This window comes from Silene latifolia, chromosome 3 (assembly GCF_048544455.1).
Source record: "Silene latifolia isolate original U9 population chromosome 3, ASM4854445v1, whole genome shotgun sequence".
Lineage (NCBI taxonomy): Eukaryota > Viridiplantae > Streptophyta > Magnoliopsida > Caryophyllales > Caryophyllaceae > Silene > Silene latifolia.
The window spans coordinates 85,187,407-85,210,216 of NC_133528.1; the positions used below are offsets into that span (position 1 = coordinate 85,187,407).

General features: G+C 41.1%; 1 protein-coding gene and 1 non-coding gene across 2 annotated transcripts; one reads left to right on the top strand and one right to left on the bottom strand.

Moving 5' to 3' along the window:
* Nucleotides 1-15,782: 15,782 nt before the first annotated feature.
* On the bottom strand, nucleotides 15,783-19,640 carry LOC141649286 (uncharacterized). The gene is made up of 5 exons (XM_074457980.1): nucleotides 19,052-19,640; nucleotides 18,578-18,919; nucleotides 17,490-18,130; nucleotides 16,928-17,411; nucleotides 15,783-15,787 (listed from the first exon to the last, which is right to left on the bottom strand). Exons 1-5 carry the CDS (start codon nucleotides 19,638-19,640, stop codon nucleotides 15,783-15,785), a joined length of 2,061 nt encoding a protein of 686 aa, XP_074314081.1.
* LOC141650101 (small nucleolar RNA R71) lies at nucleotides 18,955-19,061 on the top strand. Its single transcript, XR_012546161.1, has one exon. It is a non-coding gene; the product is annotated as a small nucleolar RNA R71 (small nucleolar RNA).
* Nucleotides 19,641-22,810: the final 3,170 nt, after the last annotated feature.

Genomic DNA, 22,810 nt, shown 5'->3' on the forward strand with positions numbered 1-22,810 from the left:
CATCAATTATCAAGTTCTTCTATTATTCTTTGCATTATTGTTTTGGAATCTCCATAGGTATAATCCTCTTAATCCTTGTTTTAATTATAATTAATCTTTCTTACTTGTTCATCATGTTTTACCTTGTTAATATGATTGACAACCTTGTTAACATGCTAAACTTGATAATGAGTGAGTAGTTTCTTAGCTAGGATTAATGGGTAATTAGGGGAAACAAACATGGGGATTGATTCATGCTTAATCTAATATGTTCACATGATTAAATTGCTTGCTTGTTGTGATGTCAACTTTATGCACATGTTATGTTTGATGAAATGCTAAGCCTATGAATCCTTGCATTTTTACCATCTCTTATCTACTCAACTTGACTTGTAAGATATAAACCAACTCGAGTCTTGTTAGACCATGCATAGAAGTTGAATAGGAGGAAAGTAAGTCGACTTGTAGGTGTTGTACAATCTAATCGATTCGGCTCCGGGACCCAACCCTTCCTATGAACCGTAAGACATAAACCAACTCGGTTCCCCCACAACATTAATTGCTTGCAACTTTGTAAACATGTTTGTATGATCAACACCATGAATCCCCTATGACCCCATGATATCCTAGCACTTTTAATCAATTGTTTACATCTTTCCTTTTATTGCTCGTTCTACTTTATTGCTTGCATTAGTCTAGACACAACTACAAACCCCATCAATTGTGACACTAGCATAAATTGAGATAGATAGACTTAGAACCCAAAGCACACCGTCCCATGGATCGACCTCGACTTACCACTAACTAGTTGTTTGTTGAGTATTATAAATGTGTTTGATTGGATGTGACCCGACGACATCACCTATCATCTACGGCCCTAGGTCTCACAAGATCGGTCTAAACTCGTTGGTTAAGCCCGCCTCCCTCGGCTAACTAAGAGGTCACGGGTGCGAGTCACGGGGAGGGGAAAGGCACAATTGGACACATAACTCATCATGGGGGTACTTGGTTCCCTTCCTAGACCATGTTCATGCAAAACATTTATTTACAAACGGATGCGAGACTTCAAATTGAAAAACATGTATATACAAGAACATATGCATGCGAGAATTGAACATAACAAGGATAGAAACATGCAACAAGTCAACTAAACCTAACAGCACATCAACACCAGTAATCCAACAGTTCCCCAAAGGAACATCCAAGGCACAAAAACCCGTCCTCCTCCATATTATACAACAATATAAAAAGAGAGAGAACGGAAAAGGAGAAAGAGATAGGAACGTGTATACCAAGCGGTCTTCTAGTCTCCTTTTTGCCTCGAACGGTTGATGCCTATGCCAAAGGTTAGCCAACAAACAACATATATATACAATGCAATGTTTTTGTAATTTTTCTGAATTTTTTTCAATTTTTAGGCATTTTTTTAAATTTTTATCAAATTTAAAAAGTATTTACAAATATAAACAAATATTCACAAGAGTGGATATTTCCCTCCCCACACTTGAGATGTACATTGTCCTCAATGGACAAAAGCATAGGGAGTGAATAAGAGAAAGAAAAGAACATATTTTTTTGTATTTTTGATTTTTTAAAATAAAAATAACATATTTTTGGTATTTTTGTTTTTGAAAAGTAAAAGGACATATTTTTGGTGTTTTTCAATATATGAATTTCCTCCCCACACTTATTTATTTACATTAATTCCAAATGGAAATAAATGTGTGGAGGAAATTAAAAATGAAAATGCATGTTTTTGGTTTTTTTTTAGGCCCTCCCCACACTTATTTATAGACATGGGAGGGCATTTAGAGAAATAAAAGAACATGTTTTTGTTGGTTTTAGTCATTTTTCAATTTTTTTTTTTTTTTTTTTTGATTTTAAGATAGGAATGCAATGCATGGTCTCTTCTATATGCAATATTTAAATTACAATGCAAGGTATACTAAGTGAATGCAATGTTTAAATGTGACGATATATTACAAAATTGAAAGCTAATGCAATCCTAGATGAATGCAACTATGTGAATTTCTAACTAAATGCATGCGAAAAATTAAACATGAATGTGAGAATTTGGATTAAGGGAGAGATCATACTTGTCATTTTGGATTGAAAGGGAGGGAGTGGAGCCCTCATTACTAGGCTCTACTCGTACTCGGTCTCATCGCCATCACCGTCCCCATTGCCATCATCGTCACCATCATCATTACCGGCCCCGAACTCGGACTCACGGATGAAGTCATACGTGTTCATCGGCATGTCCGAGCCGAAGTCCCCCGTGATGCCAGTAAAGGGCTCATGGCTCCTGTCGGGCATGTTAGAACCTCCCTCTCCAAAGATGGAGGGAGCACCTCCAAACCACCTCGTATCTTGACATCCCCTTGAGTGGAAGGTGGCGTAGGGAAGACCAGGGCGCTATAGTAGTCGGGGCGCAAATTAATGTCGCCGTAGAGATAGGTCCTGTCCTCCGGATGCCCGCCATCCGGAAATTGGTAGTAGGAGGGGTGGAGGTTGGAGGGGTGCTTGTATTGGCGCCTCATATAATCATCATAAACCGGAAATTGACCGATAGAGTGGTCAAAGTAAATCCGGTCAAGTCGTTGTTGAAGCCCATGCCGCTCACTAGCGGCGGTTGCCATGTTAATCTTCATATCCTCCATAAAGGAGATGAGGTCGGCGTGGAGAGGGGGTGGTTGTTGTGGTTGATGACTAGAGGAACCCTCCCCTTGTTGGAAAGGTCCGGCAACGAAGGGGAAGGAGGGTGTAACATACCGCAAGGTAGGTCTCGCGGGGATGATTGGTCGTTCTCGGGTGTAGCGAAGATTGGGATTTTGTTGTTGGGGAATGGAGGGATCTTCGGGGCTTTCAATTTCAAGCAAATAATGTGGTGAGTTAGGCACCACTTTCATCTTCTCGGGGTTAGGAAGGGGAATAGAATTTCTGTCAACACCGTTCACCCGAATTTGCCAATAGTCAAGGCCGTCGTTCGGGTTAGTCTTTAGCCAATTGAGGTTGTGGTGGATGTAGTTCTTGAAAAGCATAGTATCCCCTATAATGTATCTCATACCACTCAAGTTGACCCTCCGATTGAACCGCTTTGCTAAATGGGTGATGAGCCCACCCACGACAATTGAAGTTGTTTGGCCCGGAGAGTTGCTAAGGCGTTGCAAGGTAAGGGCCAAGTGGTGAGCAATGTCTATCTTGAAGGTAGTGGGGTTGGAACAAAGGTAAGACCCGAGAATTTCCAACTCCTCCGTTCGGAAGTTGTGATTCTCCTCTCGGCCGAAAATAGTCCACCCCATAAACCGGTGCCAAACCCGTATAGCCGCATTATGGACAGTATTAGCGGCTCTCTTGACCCCCGGTAGGTCGTCTAAACCCGTGATCGCCTTCCATAATGCCCCATGGTCAAAGGTTTAGGGGGCCTTGTGAGGGGGGCTCGTGTCAAGCCCGAAATGAGAGGCAAAGGTCAGTAGGGTCAAGGAGTAATCCTTGTTCATGAGACGGAAATGCAAGAATGCTACCTTTTGGGATTGGCGATGCTTATCAATACGAAGGGAACTCAAAAACTCCCATGTGAGTCGGGAATAGGTTTTTTCATGGAGCCCATACATCATCCGCATTCCTACCCCTTCAAACAAGTCAAGGGTCACTTGCTCTAGCCCTAACTCCCGCATGGATTGTCTATCAATGAATCGGGTCGGGGTGAGGGGACGTTATTTGAATAAAACGAATTTACCTTTCATAGTGACGGATACAAATTGGAGGTCCGGGAAGTCGGGGTCGGAGCTCATATCATTCGCCACCGCCACCACCATTTCCGCCTGTTGGAGGGCCAAATCTCCCTTTCTCACTCTTTTCTTGGGGGCCATTTTGTGATTTTTGTGGAGGATTAAGGGTTAGGGTGGTGGTTGTGGTGGTTTGTTGGTGGTAGGGAGGTGTTTAGGGCTGGTGGGAGTGGTTGTTGATTGATTATGGTGGACAGGGGTTAGGGTTAGAGGGAGGATGATTGGTGGAAGTGTCGAAAAATATGAAAGGATTTGGGTGTTTTTTCGAGTAAAATTAAGTATCAGGGGGCTCCCAGCCGGTCTGAGGACCGGCCGCCGGTCAACCGGCTGGAAAAACGAGTAATTTCAAAAATTTCCAAAAAGTTACAGAAACCTCCCAGCCGGTCAGAGGACCGGCGGCCGGTCACCCGGCTGGGAGAACACCCAAACACCAAATCTGCCATATATGCATTCCCAGCCGGTGGACCGGCTGCCGGCCTGCCGGCTGGGACATCTCATCCTCGTCATTTTGTTACATTTCACCTAATAAGCGCATTCCCAGCTGGTGGACCGGCTGCCGGCCTGCCGGCTGGGACTCCTCTTCCTTTCACTTTGTCAAATTTCAATAAAATTTCCAGAAACTTCCCAGCCGGTCAGAGGACCGGCGGCCGGTCACCCGGCTGGGAATACGTTCCTTGGTCATTTCCTCCAATATGCCCCTAGACCCATATCCCATCACCTATTGGCCTCGACTTTCGTGTTTTCGACTTTCAAAACCGACTCATGATGTCGGGAAAAAAGGCCAATTGATGGTCAACCGCTTGTTCGTCATACAAAATCCCAAATTCTTCAATAAATGTGACCGACATCAATCGAAATGGCAAGTATCATCCGTCGAAAATTTCTCATTTCCAACCTAAATGCATGATATTTACAATGTTGCATGGGTTGCCTCCCATGTAGCGCCCTTGTTTTATGTCGTAGGCTCGACGTAGTCAAGAAATACAATCAAGTATGGAGAAGGTAAGTACCGATGGAGCTTATGTTCCTCATGATGGGTGCCCCGGCAATGTAATGCTTGAGCCTTTGTCCGTTTACCTTGAATGCTTGGTCTCCATCGGATATTTCAATCGCCCCATGGGGAAAAACTCGGACCACCGGGAAAGGTCCCGACCATTTTGACTTTAGCTTCCCCGAAAATAACTTGAACCTTGAGTTATAAAGGAGAACCAAGTCTCCCACCTTGAATTCCCTTCTCAAAATTGCCTTGTCATGGAACTTCTTAGTCTTCTCCTTGTAAATCCTTGAACTTTCATAAGCATCGAGGCGAAATTCCTCCAACTCATTCATGTCAAGAAGCCTTTTCTCTCCCGCTTTCTTCATGTCAAAATTCAAGAATTTTACCGCCCAAAAGGCACGGTGCTCCAATTCAACGGGGAGATGACAAGGCTTACCGTAAACCATCCTAAAAGGCGAAGTGCCAATAGGAGTCTTGTAGGCGGTACGGTACGCCCATAGAGCATCATCAAGCTTAGTTGACCAATCTTTTCGCGACTTTGCCACGGTTTTCTCAAGAATAGACTTAATTTCCCGGTTGGAGGCCTCGGCTTGCCCATTTACTTGGGGGTGATAAGCAAGACTTCTTCTATGTTGAACCCTGTGTTTCTTGAGCAAAGCTTGAAAGGTCTTTTCATGAAAGTGCAAATCTCTATCACTTATGAGTACCCTTGGCACTCCAAATCTTAGGAAAATAGTATTCTTCAAGAACTTGCCAACCGATTTGGCATCACATGTCTTGGTAGGAATAGCCTCTACCCACTTACTCACATAGTCTACCGCCACAAGTATGTACTCATATCCATAGGAAGAAGGGTAGGGGCCTTGGTAATCTATACCCCATACATCAAACAACTCTACCTCTAGGATGTAGTTCATTGGCATCTCATGCCTCCTTGAAATATTGCCGCTTCGTTGGCACTTGTCACACCCCTTGACGTAAGTTGCCACATCATGAAATAGGGTAGGCCAATAGAAACCGCATTGGAGCACCCTTGCGGTGGTCTTCCTTGAACTTCCATGCCCTCCACTTGGCATATCATGGCAATGAGAGATTATCGGCTTCACCTCTTCACTTGAAATGCACCTCCTAATTATCCCATCCGCACAATATTTGTATAGACAAGGTTCATCCCAAAAATATTGCCTAAGATCATGAAAGAATTTCTTCTTCTTATGTGAGTCATGGTCATGTGGGATGACCCCGGATACCAAGTAGTTGACATAATCCGCGTACCAAGGGACATCCATAAGAGCAAGTGATGTGACCATTATTTGCGCACATTTAGTCCCCTAATTGAGCCTATTTTGCATACTATTATAACATTCTATGGCCATTTTATCCGTCAAAACCTTCATATTTGCTTTTCTATCGCATTTCATATGTTTTGTAGAAAAGGAGATAATAAGGCGGAAATTCCCGTCTTTCGTGCATATTTGGATGCATATTGACGATACTAGATGGACTAGTATGAAGAGGAAGCAAGGACCAAAAACCAATCCCACAAGAATAAAATGGAAGTGAACAAAAAGGGAAGAAAAGAAGAAGAATCACTGCTGAAGAACAATCCGAGCGGATTATCTCCAATCCGCCCGTCTCCTCACAACACAATCCGAGCGGATTTCCATCAATTCCGCTCGGATTCCAACGCAAGAATCCGCCCGTCCCGACTCCAATACGCACGGATTTCTGTACAACGCAATTTCGTCTTCTTCAAGCTCCAAGAAAGACGCCCTTCCTTCGAAAAATACCGGCTCCTCCCTGCTCAAATCCCAAAAGTGTAATTACTAGTTTAGCCCTTAGTTAACCCTAATGCATCCACCTAATTTTCACTATAAATACCCCATTTGTAATAATCAAACCAGGAAGTTTTATTAGATTAGAACCAAGTTTTATTAGATTAAATCAAGCTTTCTTAGATTAGATTAGGAGTAGATTAGAATAGATTAATCTCAATCTTTCCACACAAATTACACATTAATCTCTCCTTAATTATTGTTCAAGTTTATTATTCAAGTTTATTATTGGGTAATTGAAGATTATTGGGTTATTATTGGGAGATTGACAACCTTCCATCAATCATCAAGTTCTTCTATTATTCTTTGCATTATTGTTTTGGAATCCCCATAGGTATAATCCTCTTAATCCTTGTTTTAATTATTGTTAATCTTTCTTACTTGTTCATCATGTTTTACCTTATTAATATGATTGACAACCTTGTTAACATGCTAAACTTGATAATGAGTGAGTAGTTACTTAGCTAGGATTAGTGGGTAATTAGGGGAAATAAACATGGGATTGATTCATGCTTAATCTAATATGTTCACATGATTAAATTGCTTGCTTGTTATGATGCCAACTTTATGCACATGTTATGTTTGATAAAATGCTAAGCCTATGAATCCTTGCATTTACAACCATCTCTTATCTACTCAACTTGACTTGTAAGATATAAACCAACTCGAGTCTTGTTAGACCATGCATAGAAGTTGAATAGGAGGAAAGTAAGTCGACTTGTAGGTGTTGTACAATCTAATCGATTCGGCTCCGGGACCCAACTCTTCCTATGAACCGTAAGACATAAACCAACTCGGTTCCTCCACAACAATAATTGCTTGCATATAATTGATAACATGTTTGTGTGATCAACACCATGAATCCCCTATGACCCCATGATATCCTAGTACCCTTTTATTACTTGTTTACACTCTTATTTACTTTATTGCTTGCATTAGTTTAGAACACAACTACAAACCCAAACAAATTGTGACACTAGCATAAATTGAGATAGATAGACTTAGAACCCAAAGCACACCATCCCATGGATCGACCTCGACTTACCGCTAACTAGTTGTTTGTTGAGTATTATAAATGTGTTTGATTGGATGAGTGACGACATCAACCGGATCAAAATGGCGCCGTTGCCGGGGATGGTGCTATGTGATTAAGTTCTTACTTGTTTGTCTATTTTGATTTTGCTTCCACCTTGAGGAACTTGTTCCTCAACGATCGCTTTTACCATTTTCTTGTAGTTTCCATGTTTGTAGTTGTATCTTTATCTTGACTATGATGATGACCCAAGACTTGGTACATGGAGTATGTGGTGGATCTTTTGAGTATGACTATGGGTATGGGGAGTTTGAGGAGCAAGTCAACACAAACCTACCTTATTACTTGTACAACGAAAATCCTAACCACTACCCCAATTTTTCCCACCAAAATCACCACACCCAATACCAACAACAACCACCCACCCAATACCCATTTCACAATGAGCTTCAATTGCCACAATACAACCACTTTCACACCTACCCACAACAAAAAGATGAACCCATTCAAAACATGATTCTCCAAATGATGGGAGATCAACAAAACTTCTTCAAACAAATGCTAGAAGAGAGCCAAAAAGAAGATAATGTTCTTAAAAACATTGTTATCCAAAGAGAGGAATTGAGGATTCAAATTGCCCAATTAAAAGAATCCCAAGCAATCACTCACCACCGTTCTTTGGACATTGAGCATAAATGCGAATTTGAAGTAGTGACCTTTGACATGGAAGATGAGAAGTGGGAGGAGCCAAGTTCCTTGAGCTCTTATGACTATGAAAGTGTTGTGTTCGATGAAGAAGACATGAGGTTGAGCAAACCAAATACTCTTAACCTTTGTGAGTATGAGGGTGTGTCTTTTGATATGGACGTCGAGGTGTTGAAAAAAGAGTTACATGAAGCCCACATTTATGATTCATGTGAAGATAGCAACAATGATGATGAACCTAGAGGGGGGACTCACAATATCACCTTGCTTGAGGAGCCTATCCTTGAGGCATTTGAGATACCCTATCATGAAGAAGAACGTCCTTCCTTTATTCTTCGTGAAGACCACTTGGCACCTATCATGGAGCCAATGATCATTGAAGAGGATATGATAGACCTTCTTCAAAAGGCCAAAGTTTCTTACAAGAGCTATTTGGTGAAAAAGCTCAAAGAGAAAATTGCCCGTGAGGCTACTTGTGAAGATTTGGCACCCGCAATCTCAACTCCTAAAGTATCCAATCATCAAAGCCATGAAAATTCTCCTTCTACCTTGGAAGGATTGAAAAATCAAAGTGCTATCATCATCACCAAAATTGAAGAAGAAGTTGGTAAGTGGAAGTCCACGGATGAAAATGAACCACACTTCATGCTTAGTGTTGACAAGAATCATGGGTTTACCTATTTGAAGCATCGGGAAAGCTCTAACACTAAGGAGAAGGCAAGGAAAAGAACATTCTACAAGCCTCCTTGGCCAAATTTCATATTCAAATTGAGCAACCCATACTTGTGCTTATTTGGAGCTTGTTCACAAGCTTTTGATCTTTTATTAAGAGCTTTGAGCTCTATGGATAAGAATTTAAAATTGAACTAGTTTGGTGGAGTCCTACCTCAAACCACCATTTGTAAGATATTTCTTGGACCCTTTACTTTGTATAATATTGTACATTTACATTTGCATTTAATTTCTTGCATGAGAGAGAAGAGAAAGAGAGCCATCTTACATGTTTCATGAGCAAATTTCAGAAAAAGATAAGGAAAAAGAGAAAATCAGTGAAAAGGGGTGCGTTATTTCGCGAAAAAGAAAGAAGAAGAAGGAAAGAGGCAGAAGACGCCCGGATCGAGAAGAAGACGCCCGACCAAAACCCACGGAAAAGAAAAGGCTAAAACTGAAGGAGAATCCGTGCGGATTCGAGCGAATCCGCCCGTCCTGGACAATACGTCCGTCTTCTTCACGGGACACCCGTCCCGTGTGTCATCCAGAAGCAAGATTTTAAGCTGTGAAAGAATCCGTGCGGATTGTTCACAATCCGCCCGTCCCGATCAAGCCGCGCGTCCTAGGCACAATACGCCCGACTTTTCCCTCTTCTCAGCCGAGGAAGTTTGCTGTGTTTGAATCCGAGCGGATTCTAGCAAAGACGCCCGTCTTCTTCCTCGACAATCCGCCCGTCCCGACTGAAATCCGCTCGGATTGTTCTGTTCCTTCGGATAAAACGGGTCCGATCCAACCTTATCCGTTCGGATTCCCTACTCCTTCTATATAATCACCCCCCTTTCTCCCTCATTTCCTCACCTTACCAAACCCTAAAAACACTCATCCCATCCTCAAAAACACCCCCATCACCAACATCCAAATGGCACCATTGACAAACACCAAAGGAAAGGCCAAGAAATTGGTTGAATCATTCGGGAAGAAGCGCAAGGGATCAACCTCTTCAACACCACGAGAGGTAGTACTACCAAGGGGCTCCCAACCCTTAATGAGGGGAGGCATTGAACAACTCAACCGCTTTCAAGAGGTGCTCTTTCAATCTAACGGCCACCGCCAAAAATTTGTCGAGCTATTAGGTAAGAAGTACGAACCTACTCAATTTGTAGACACTAGGGTGTTGGAAATCCTTAAGATAAGGTACCCTACCGAGATGTTCTTTAATGGCCTTGGCATTGGGAAACTTTTCCATGCCCATGAAGAGACTTACCTTAGTCTCACCCTTGAATTCTTGAGTAGCCTTCGCATTATGGCGGATACCCACAACAATGTGGGCATGGAGTTTAGGTTATGCAACCTAGACCATGTTCTTTCTCTTGAGGAATTTGCCTATGTTTTCGGTCTTGAAGTACCCACCGACTATACCGAAAAGCCCGATAATTTTGGTGTGGACTTTCTTTGGAAGGCTATCTCCGGGAGGGACTTTACCCATATAAAGCGTTGCTATACCTTTGCCATCCAACATCCGGTGATTCGATTCACCGAACGCTTTGTAGCCGGTTGCATCAATGGGAGGTACGAACAAGATAGGTGTACTCTCATCGAACTTAACTTTTCTTGAGTCCTATTTGAATGTTCGAGCGGTGAGGCGTTATAACTTTAATACGCCACTTGAGATACTTACTAGGTTCCATGATTTTGCTCAAGGGACCACCCAACTCAAAACCTTCGTGATGGGAGGTCTAATTACCATTTTGGCCCACCACCTTTGTCCCGGGTTCAATACCCGAGGAACCTATACTCCTCTTGAGGGGAGGACTTTGATTGATGAGCACACCATCTTCCACAGTCACCGATGGTGTAACTACACTCGAGATGGGAGTATGGAGTGGCACACCAAGGGATGCACTTCAATGATCCTTGAGGGATGGAAGATACCGGGCATTGACCCAAGATTGAGCCCGTACTCTTCTCCACCAAGCTACCTCCTTGATATCCAAATTCTTGATAATCCCCCTCAAAGGGAAGAGCCACACCGTCAACCACCTCGTGGAGGGCCGGGAATACCTATTCGCCCACCTTCCTACGTACCTATCCCGCCATACCCTACTCCTTATACCGAATTTCAGCCGGCAATCCCCAATACCCCGGGTATTAATGATTTGATGGCACTCATGAATAGAGTGGACCTTGGGGTGCATAAAGGAAGGGAAGACAACTACTTGGCCCTCTACCCCCAATACTATAACATGGCTCAACAAGGGTATATTGACCACGATGGTCCTAAGCCCTCTTGGGCACAACCGGAGCTCTTGTTCCCAAATTATGGGGACCAAGCTTGGGGTCGAGGAGACGGAGGGCATTCTAGCCAAGGTGGAGGGTACTCGGGTCAAGGAGGAGGATTTGACCAAGGAGGATATTGGGGCCAAGCACCCGGATATGATCAAGCCGGAAGCTCTCATGGTTATGGCTATGATCAAGATGAGGATGGCGAGTGAAAGAGGCCTACTTCACCACTCCCATTTGTATGATACCCATCTCTCCCTCCCTCTCTCTCTTTTGTATATACATTACATTTAGCTTGCATTTGTGAAATATTTCATATTGCATTTACATTAGCTAGTTCATATAGTATAGTTGCATTGTATATATCTCACATGATTCATGTAGATAGTTGCATATAGATTATAATTCATGCATAGTCACTAATGGCCAAACCTATTCATTTCTACACCAGAAATAGTGTTTAAATCGGTTTGGGGAGGTTTGCTCATAGGTGACCATAGTCTACTAAAAAAAAAAAAAAAAAAAACATGCATCATATAGTATAGTTTAGATTGCATTCATTTGTTATATATGTCATATAGAATTGCATTTAGTTAGAGCATGCATTCATTCATATCATATCATTGCATTTATACTTCAATTTCAAAAAAAATCATCAAAAATCCAAACACATGTATTTCCTTTTTCATTCCTACTCCTACATGTACATTGAGGATAATGTCCAAAATAAAGTGGGGGATGGGAATTTATATTCCAAAAATACATAAAAATTGAAAAATTTCAAAAAATCCCAAAAATATGTCTTTTAATTTCATAAAAACAAAAACCATAAAAATTTGAAAAATTTGAAAAATCCAAAAACATGTTCATTTCCTTTGTAGTGTAGTCTTGTATATATTGTTTGTATATATATTGTGTTTGTTCTATCCTTTTTCACATTGATCGACTACGCCATATCCGAGACATGAGGATATTGAAGACCGCATGGTATGATCTTTCCAATCTCCTTTTTCTTCTTTATGTTAATGACTATGTGGCTTTATTTTGATTGATGCGGTACAACAATGTGAACTTAGGACTTGCATTTAGTTTATATGGCATATTACTTGGTAGAATCATTTGCATTAGGATGTATATATGTTAGTTACATCATGGCATGTAGTTTGCATGTTAGAAAAATTTTGCGAAACCGTCTACTTGGGAAGCTTGACTAGTGTATATAGGCCCTAGTAGATGCTTTTTCTTCTTAAGACTTTGCTTGTTAGAATACTTGTAAAACACCCTAGGATGTGTCATGCTAGTATCCTTTGACCCATGGATTAAGGCCTAGTCAAGAGTACCTTGTGGTGTGATAACTCCTTGGCTACCGTTTATTCCAAGGTGACCCTTGAAACCATGCAACCATCATTCATCCATGTTCTACCACATTTTTGTCATGAAAGGGAATGGGCACAAAAAGAAATCAATTTGAGTTCAAAGAAAAGAAAAGAAAAGAAAGTTTGCAAAAATGCATCAAAAAGAAAAGAGGAGCAAAAATAGAACTCCTAAAAGCTTCAAATATAAGCCACCCTCACTACATATGGGGCGACTTTGAAAATGATCAAAAGAAATGCAAAGAAAAGTTGAAAAGTTGTCAAGTGTTGAAAATGCCAAAAATCAAAAAAGAAATGGCAAAAGAAAGTGTTCTCAAAATGTTATATGCCACAAGAAATTGGGGGGAAAAACAACAACAAAAGCAAACTCCCAAATGAAACTCAATATCTATTGATCCCTTTATCCACCGTATCCATTTTTGTGCATGGTAGAGAGGGGACGACCCTTCTTCTTGTCTAGGCAAGAGGGGGAATTCCGCGATCCTCCAGTGTTTCTAACACCATAGGGAGTCTATTCTTGACAAAAGCATTTAACGATTGAGGACAAAGGTACCCTAGCTTGACACAATTTGGAGGTAATTTATTGGTATCCTTCTAGGCTTAGTAGTTTGAAGAAATTGCATCTATGAAGGAGTGTGTACCCTTGAATTGCTTCCCTTGTAGATAATTTCCGCCACTTAGATGAGGAAAGTGGCTATTCTTTTGTAGATGCATCCATTATTTGATTTTGTGTGCTTAATGTATGGATGTGTCGCCATTTTGGCAAGACCCACCTTGCCTTGCAAGAAGGCATCCTACCTCATGGTTGTCTTGTTGTGAGTTGAAGGGGCGGAGTGAGACCCGCTAACTATCTCATATCGGCTATATTATTAGGTTAGTTTAAATAAAGGTCTAGTTTTAGTCACCTCTTTACTCGGGACGAGTAAAGGTTCGGTTTGGGGATATTTGATGTGACCATTATTTGCGCACATTTAGTCCCCTAATTGAGCCTATTTTGCATACTATTATAACATTCTATGGCCATTTTATCCGTCAAAACCTTCCTATTTGCTTTTCTATCGCATTTCATATGTTTTGTAGAAAAGGAGATAATAAGGCGGAAATTCCCGTCTTTCGTGCATATTTGGAAGCATATTGACGATACTAGATGGACTAGTATGAAGAGGAAGCAAGGACCAAAAACCAATCCCACAAGAATAAAATGGAAGTGAACAAAAAGGGAAGAAAAGAAGAAGAATCACTGCTGAAGAACAATCCGAGCGGATTATCTCCAATCCGCCCGTCTCCTCACAACACAATCCGAGCGGATTTCCATCAATTCCGCTCGGATTCCAACGCAAGAATCCGCCCGTCCCGACTCCAATACGCACGGATTTCTGTACAACGCAATTTCGTCTTCTTCAAGCTCCAAGAAAGACGCCCTTCCTTCGAAAAATACCGGCTCCTCCCTGCTCAAATCCCAAAAGTGTAATTACTAGTTTAGCCCTTAGTTAACCCTAATGCATCCACCTAATTTTCACTATAAATACCCCATTTGTAATAATCAAACCAGGAAGTTTTATTAGATTAGAACCAAGTTTTATTAGATTAAATCAAGCTTTCTTAGATTAGATTAGGAGTAGATTAGAATAGATTAATCTCAATATTTCCACACAAATTACACATTAATCTCTCCTTAATTATTGTTCAAGTTTATTATTCAAGTTTATTATTGGGTAATTGAAGATTATTGGGTTATTATTGGGAGATTGACAACCTTCCATCAATCATCAAGTTCTTCTATTATTCTTTGCATTATTGTTTTGGAATCCCCATAGGTATAATCCTCTTAATCCTTGTTTTAATTATTGTTAATCTTTCTTACTTGTTCATCATGTTTTACCTTGTTAATATGATTGACAACCTTGTTAACATGCTAAACTTGATAATGAGTGAGTAGTTACTTAGCTAGGATTAGTGGGTAATTAGGGGAAATAAACATGGGATTGATTCATGCTTAATCTAATATGTTCACATGATTAAATTGCTTGCTTGTTGTGATGTCAACTTTATGCACATGTTATGTTTGATGAAATGCTAAGCCTATGAATCCTTGCATTTACAACCATCTCTTATCTACTCAACTTGACTTGTAAGATATAAACCAACTCGAGTCTTGTTAGACCATGCATAGAAGTTGAATAGGAGGAAAGTAAGTCGACTTGTAGGTGTTGTACAATCTAATCGATTCGGCTCCGGGACCCAACTCTTCCTATGAACCGTAAGACATAAACCAACTCGGTTCCTCCACAACAATAATTGCTTGCATATAATTGAGAACATGTTTGTGTGATCAACACCATGAATCCCCTATGACCCCATGATATCCTAGTACCCTTTTATTACTTGTTTACACTCTTATTTACTTTATTACTTGCATTAGTTTAGAACACAACTACAAACCCAAACAAATTGTGACACTAGCATAAATTGAGATAGATAGACTTAGAACCCAAAGCACACCATCCCATGGATCGACCTCGACTTACCGCTAACTAGTTATTTGTTGAGTATTATAAATGTGTTTGATTGGATGAGTGACGACATCAACCGGATCAGCAAGTGCGAACAATTGATCATCCGGCAAGGAGTCATCAATTGGTAGCCCATCTTTAGCATTCTCATGGAATAGCCGAGAGAGATGGTCGACTACTACGTTCTCCACACCCTTTTTGTCTCTAATTTCAATATCAAACTCTTGGAGTAAAAGTATCCACCGGATCAAGCGTGGTTTCGATTCCTTCTTGATTAGCAAGTGCCTCAACGCCGTATGATCGGTGTGTACAATTACCTTAGAGCCCACCAAGTAGGAACGGAACTTGTTCATGGCATATATGATCGCCAAAAGCTCCTTTTAGGTGGTGGTGTAGTGTGCTTGAGCTTCATCCAAGGTTTTGCTTGCATAATATATGGCATGAAGTTTGTCATTCTTTCTTTGTCCAAGCACCGCTCCCACCGCTACATCACTAGCATCGCACATCAACTCAAAAGGTTCTCCCCAAGTGGGAGGTTGCATAATTGGAGCGGTGATGAGAGCTTCTTTCAACCTATTAAAAGCATTCAAACATTCATTAGTAAACTCAAAGGGCACATCTTTGCCAAGTAACAATGTTAAAGGTCGGGCAATCAAAGAAAAATCCTTGATAAATCTCCGGTAAAAACCGGCATGCCTAAGAAAACTTCTAACTCCTTTGACATTAGTGGGAGGGGGTAAAGTTTTAATCACTTCAATCTTGGCTTGATCAACTTCCAAGCCTTTACTTGACACAACATGACCCAAAACAACCCCGGATGTCACCATAAAGTGACATTTCTCCCAATTCAAGACTAGACCGGTTTCTTGACACCTTTTCAAGACCTTACTCAAATTAGCTAGACATCCATCAAATGAGGTGCCTACGACGGAGAAGTCGTCCATAAACACCTCCATTATATCCTCAACATATTCGTAAAATATAGCTAGCATGCATCTTTGAAATGTGGCCGGCGCATTGCATAGCCCAAAGGGCGTGCGCCTATAAGCAAAGGTGCCAAAAGGGCACGTGAAAGTGGTCTTTTCTTGGTCATTAGGGTGAATCGGGATTTGAAAAACCCCGAAAACCCATCAAGGTAGCAAAAGTGAGAGTGTTGGGCAAGTCTTTCCAACATTTGGTCAAGGAAAGGGAGGGGGAAATGGTCTTTCCTAGTCGCCTTGTTGAAGCGTCTATAATCTATACACATTCTCCACCCGGTTGTGATTCTTGTTGGAATTAGCTCATTCTTGTCATTAGTGACTACCGTAACCCCGCCCTTCTTTGGCACAACATGCACCAGGCTCACCCATGCACTATCGGAGATAGGGTAAATTATACTTGCATCATAGAGCTTCAACACCTCCTTCCTAACCACTTCTTTCATTGCGGGGTTAAGGCGGCGTTGAGGCTCAATGGAAGATGCAGCCTCATCCTCCAAATGAATGCGGTGAGTGCAAAAAGAAGGGTTAATCCCCTTGATATCATCAATTGAGTACCCAATGACATCTTTATATTTTCTCACAACATCAAGTAACTTTTGAAGTTCGGTGTCATTGAGTGCACTATTGACAATAATAGGGTAAGTGTCATTAGGGCCAAGGAAAGCATGTTTAAGAGTAGAGGGAAGAGGTTTCAACTCCACTTGAGGAGGCGTGGATCTCTCCTCCTTTTTACCATCTCCTCTCAAGCTCTCAAATTCTTTGTCCGGGTCTTCTTCAATTGTTGCTTCCATAGCTAAAGCATACTCCCGGTGCTCTTTGCAATCTTTTACCTTGCCCTCAAGGAATCCTTGTAAACCCTTGTCTTCATCAAATTTCTTCATATCAACCCATTCCTCTACCATGTCAATCATGTAACAAGACTTTTCTTCCGAAGGCTCCTTCATAGCCTTGTTCAAGGAGAATTCTACCTTTTCTTCACCCACTTGTAGAGAAAGCTTTCCATTCTTCACATCAATCATGGCACCCCCCGTAGCAAGGCAAGGGCGCCCCAATATGACGGGAATATTTGAGTCCTCGGGAATGTCCATAACATAGAAGTCACAAGGGAATGCAAGTTTACCCACCTTGAGTGGGACATCCTCCACAAGACCGATTGGGTATCTCACCGACCGATCCGCAAGTTGGAGAGAAACTCTTGTTGGTGAAAGCTCATATCCCTTCAATTTCTTGAAAATTTTGAGGGGCATAAGACTAATGCTTGCCCCCAAATCACACAAGGCTCTCTCAATATGCACGGTCCCAATTTTGCAAGGTATGGAGAAACTCCCCGGGTCTTCAAGCTTTTGAGGAGCCTCATTCATAAGAATTGCGCTACATTCCTTGGACAAGTTCACCGTTGTTGTTGGACTCAAGGAATTTTTGTTTGAAATTAGCTCCTTCAAGAACTTTCCATAGCTTGGTATTTCCTTGACGGCATCTATGAAGGGCATGGTAATGTTGATACCCTTCATCATGTCCATGAACTTTCCATATTTTTGTTCAAGTTTTGCTCTTGCCAACCTTTGTGGGAAAGGAATTGGTGGCACATAAGTCCTCACAACTTGTTGCTTTGGCTCCTCAACAACCTTTGTTGGTTCATCAATCACCTTTGAAGTCTCCACAACGATTTCCACAAGTTCATCCTCACCCCCTTTTTCTTCAACTACCTTAGGAGGTTCAACCTCAATTTGGGATTCAACCACATCACCCGGTCTACTACTCTTTCTCTTCTTGACAAATGTCCGGTCTTCCAAATCTCTACCACTCCTCAAGTGGATAGCATTTATGGTTTTTGGATTCTCCTCGGTTTTACCCGGAAATTTTCCATTAGAGGCTCGTAGTTGGCTCATTTGGGAAGCCAATTGGGAGATTTGATTGTCCGTCATCCGTTGAGAAGCTTGCATTTGGGTTCTAAGTTGGTTAATGGATGAGGTTGTCTCTTCTTGTTTTTGAGTGGAATGGTTGATGAATTGTGTTTGAGAACTCATTAATTGCTCTATCATGAGCTCCACATTTGACTTTGGTTGGGTGGATTGTTGAAATGGTTGGGAGTTTTGTTGGAAAGGTGGGTTGCTTGGTGGATTGAGTGATTGAAATTGTTGTCGTGGTTGGAAGGTTCTTCCTTGGAAACCCGGTGGACCTTGGTTGAATGTTGTGTTTTGTTTTTGAGCTTGAAAGTTTTGTGTGAATTGTGGTTTTTGTTGGAAGGTGGGGTTTTGGACATTTTGTGAACCATAGGAGAAGTTTGGGTGGGCTCTCATTCCGGGATGATATTGGTTGTTGTTAAATGCTTGCTTGGCCGGACTAGACTCCCATATCCCGTTCACTTGCTCCATGCAATTGCCATCTCCTACCATCAAAGGACACTCATTGGGTGGGTGTCCTTGGTCTCCACAAATCTCACAACTATAAACTTGGTTCCTCATAGAAGAAGAATTGCTAGATGTGTTGCTTGAACTCATCAAGGCAACTTGTTGATTAAGCTCTTCAATCAACCCTTTAACTTCAACATTGTTGGCCGATTCAACCGTTGACTTTCCTTTCCTCTTGTGCCTATCATTGTTCCAATGAAAGGTACGAGAAGCCAACTCCTCAATAAGCTCTTTGGCCGTCTTGTGATCTAACTTATCCAATGCTCCCTTCCCCGAGCCGGAATCAAGGTTCATCTTCATTTCATTGTTCAACCCTTCATAGAAGTTGTTGATTAACTCATCATCCCCAATCCCGTGGTGAGGACATAGCCTTTGGAGGCCTTTGTACCTCTCCCATGCTTCGTAAAGAGTCTCATCTTCTTGTTGGGTGAAGCCTTGGAGCTCACTCTTGATTCTTGCGGTTCGTTGTGGTGGGAAATACTTGTTTAGGAAAGCCTTGGAGACGTCGTCCCAAGTCCAAAGAGAGTCGGGTTCACAACTTTTAAGCCACTCCTTGGCACTTCCCATCAAGGAGTAAGGGAAAAGCCTAAGGCGTACGGCATCCTCCGACACTCCGTTGGCCTTGAACATGTCACAACTATCCAAGAACTCGTTGAGATGTTCGTTGGGGTTCTCGGTGGCTCCCCCACCGAATTGATTCCCTTGGACAAGTTGTAGCAAGGTGGCTTTCACATCGAAGTTGTTGGCTTGAATAGGTGGCTTGACTATACTCGGATTCACCACCTTTTTCGGAGCCAAGTTATCTCGCATAGGAACCGCGGCCATTGTCACTTCTTCTCCCGGAGTTGCAAAGGGATTCTCAAAAGTTTCAAAAGCACTTGGTTCTTCTCGAAAGTCTTCAACTACTAAATTTTCTTGGGAAGTTGGTGTTCCTATAAGCCCTCTTCTACGTAGTGAATTTAGTCTTCTTGCGGTAGCTTCAATCTCGTGGTCAATCGGATCAATTGGTTGACTTCTTCGAGTTCTCCTACTCATGCAAAAAGTCCTACACACTCAAGAGAAGGATTAGTAACACAAAAGACTTAGTCTAAACTAGAACGAAAACAATAAATATCTAGCCGAACTCCCCGGCAACGGCGCCAAAAACTTGATGGTATCAAGGTATACCTCGGAAGTGCACGATTTGTCGTTGCACACTTTAGAGGGTCGATCCCACAAGGAGTAGGTAGACTACTAATCGTTCTAGTTCACGAGCTTAGCTAAGTCAAACTAAAATTGAGAGGTGGTAACGATCTAGTACTAAACTAGCAAATTGAAAGGCTAATAAAAATAGACAAGCAAAAACAAGCTAAAAAGGATTAAGAGTTGATTAAATAATAGGAAAGGCTAGAACTCGGTTCTCCCACGAATATACGTAATTCCACATGTTAATTCCCTCGGCTAATCTTAAGGGGTAGAAAGGTAAGGGGGAGATGGCTCTAATTCGCCTAGAACCTCCCTCTCGGGTTCGCAATAGGACACTAGCTACCCCAACTAACCCCCCCTCTCGGGTTCGAAAGTCGGTATCCCAAGTCTAAAGCCCAACAACCCGAAAACACATGTAATTCTCAAGGTAGTCTAGCATTAGCTAAGGTCATTAAGCCCCCATCAAACTCCGGGTCATCCCACTCCCTCTTTCTAGGGTCGATTTCAAACGCTAACTTAGAGGTACCCTCCCCCGGTTCTCCCTTTCGGTCTTAACCGCGGTTAGCAATAGGGTCAAGTTCCGGGTACCCAATTTCCAACCTAACCAACTCTCGTTGGTGGACAAGGGTCACAAATTGACACTACCCAAAATCAATCCATAAACAATCCATTCCTCTAAGCTACCCTCACCAATTTCCCCCAACAAATTAGCCTAAATGAGAATTAATTAGTGAAATTACCCATACCGGGTCAAACCGAGTCCTAGAAGAAGACTACTCACTAATCATGTTTCTAAAGGCAAGAGAAACAATAAAGATGGAGTCTTTAAGCATAAACATAATGGGAGGATGAATTCTACTTCTAAACATGCAACAATCCAACAATAATTATGAAGGAAGATAATTTAATCTAATAATGAGGATGATTAAACTAAAAGACACAATCTTTAACACAAGTAACTCAAATATTCAATCTTTAACACAAGGAAATCAAAGACTCAATCTTTGGGTGTAAATAACAAAGATGAACAAAGGAAAGATGAACAAGAGTGAAAATAACAACAATCAAACAACAAGGATGGAAATTTAACATAAACAATTAAACAAAACTTAATGGAAAAGCAAATGTAAACTAATGAAATTAGGAAGAGAAATAATACCAACTCAATAGCAAGAAATGAATTTGGATTGAACAATAAGGAAGGAGAAACCTTCAATCTTCTTACAACCCAATTTCTACTACTAAGTATGATGTAATAATTGAAGAACTTGTTCTAATTAAGGAAAGATTAGCAAGGTAATTAACAAGGTTCAAACTTGGAAAGGGAAATTAATTTAGATCTGGGAGTGTGTGTACAAATGGTTAAGGGAGGGGGTATATACAGGGCCGTCTGGGAGATTTCAATGGCCCTGTGCGAAATCTCGAAAAGGGGCCTTAACTAATACGACTAGTTATACATATACTTAATTTTTTTTTTAAAGTATATAATTTTTTACAATAACACAAAAAAAAAATTCTTAAGCTTGGACCTTAACCATTACTAAAATACTCGAAATATTGCTCGAAAAGTGAATTGTAAAACCACAATCGATGAAAAATTATCAAAAAAACAAAAATATTGCTTACTATAAAAAATATCATCGGATAACAGATTATATTATTTATTACGGAAAATAATATAATACTTGTTATGTAAGGCGTATATTATTAGTTTAAGTAAGAGTATATCATCTAGACTTATTTCTTGTTTCACGTTTTCACTTACGGTGTCTTCCCTGACATTTCAGGACCCTATACGATATTTATAAAATAGGTCCTTATTAGTATTATACTCTATATTTCTATTAAATAATAAATTAAATTTTAAATAAGTACTTGAATTTTTTTTAGAAACAACTACCATTATTTTTTTCAAATTGGGTACAAAACAAAATACATATATATTGAATAAATAAAGATTCCATCGTTAAATATCATAGTAGAGATGGCAACTGGCAACCTGTCTATAGCCTATAGTACTAAGTGGATACGGGTTCAAGGCTTGTTAAAGGCCATTTTATTTCATTTTTACAAATTAAAATTTCAAAAATGTTGCTAATGTGAATCGAACACGAGATGTGCAAGGTAATAATAAGGCATCCATACCAGCTGAGATGCAAGTTTCTCAATGTTGTCAAAATACGCTAAAATTTATATATAAATAAATTAGAGTAGTTGCGAGAATAATTGGGCCTCTTGAAATTGGGGGCCCTGTTCCACCGCGCGGGTTGAACACCCCTTGGGCCGCGCCTGGGTATATATAGTTTGCACCAAGATTAGGGTAGGATTTGTAAATGGGCTTGAAACACGGGTATGCGCTCCCGGCCGGTCGACCGGCTGCCGGGCCTATGACCGGCTGGGAAGTTCCTGGAAGTTGAATTGAATTTTTGATATCATCAGGTGGCCATGGCCGGGCAACCGGCTGCCGGTCACTGACCGGCTGGGAGGCACGTTGACTTCGTCTTGACTCCTGGGCTTTAGGGGAACTCCCAGACGGGTGACCGGCTGCCGGCCTTATGACCGGCTGGGAAGTTCCTGTAACTTCCTTTTGATCTTCAGCTCATTGCTCTCCCAGCCGGGTAGCCGGCTGCCAGGCCACCGGCTGGGAATCCTCTTTGCCTATCCTTTGTTAGAAATGATTAATCTCATTAATTTACATATTCATATATGTAATGATTTATTTAGTCATAAAATAAATTGTTGATCTTATGCATGCAAACTAAATAAGAAGAGATAAGAAAATCGATTTCTCACCATCTAAATTTCGGTCACTTATGGGCACCAACAAGATCTCCTTATTGTTAGTTCTTGAGCTTTACAATAATGGATGAACATTCATGACTTCAAAATAGAAGCCCTCCAATAAGTAGCACCCAAGACTATCCCAAAATCCCACAAACTAACATGTACTAGATATTTGTAATGTGGTTTACCTTAAAATCGATTACTAATACTCATATACTACTACTAGTATTATTAGT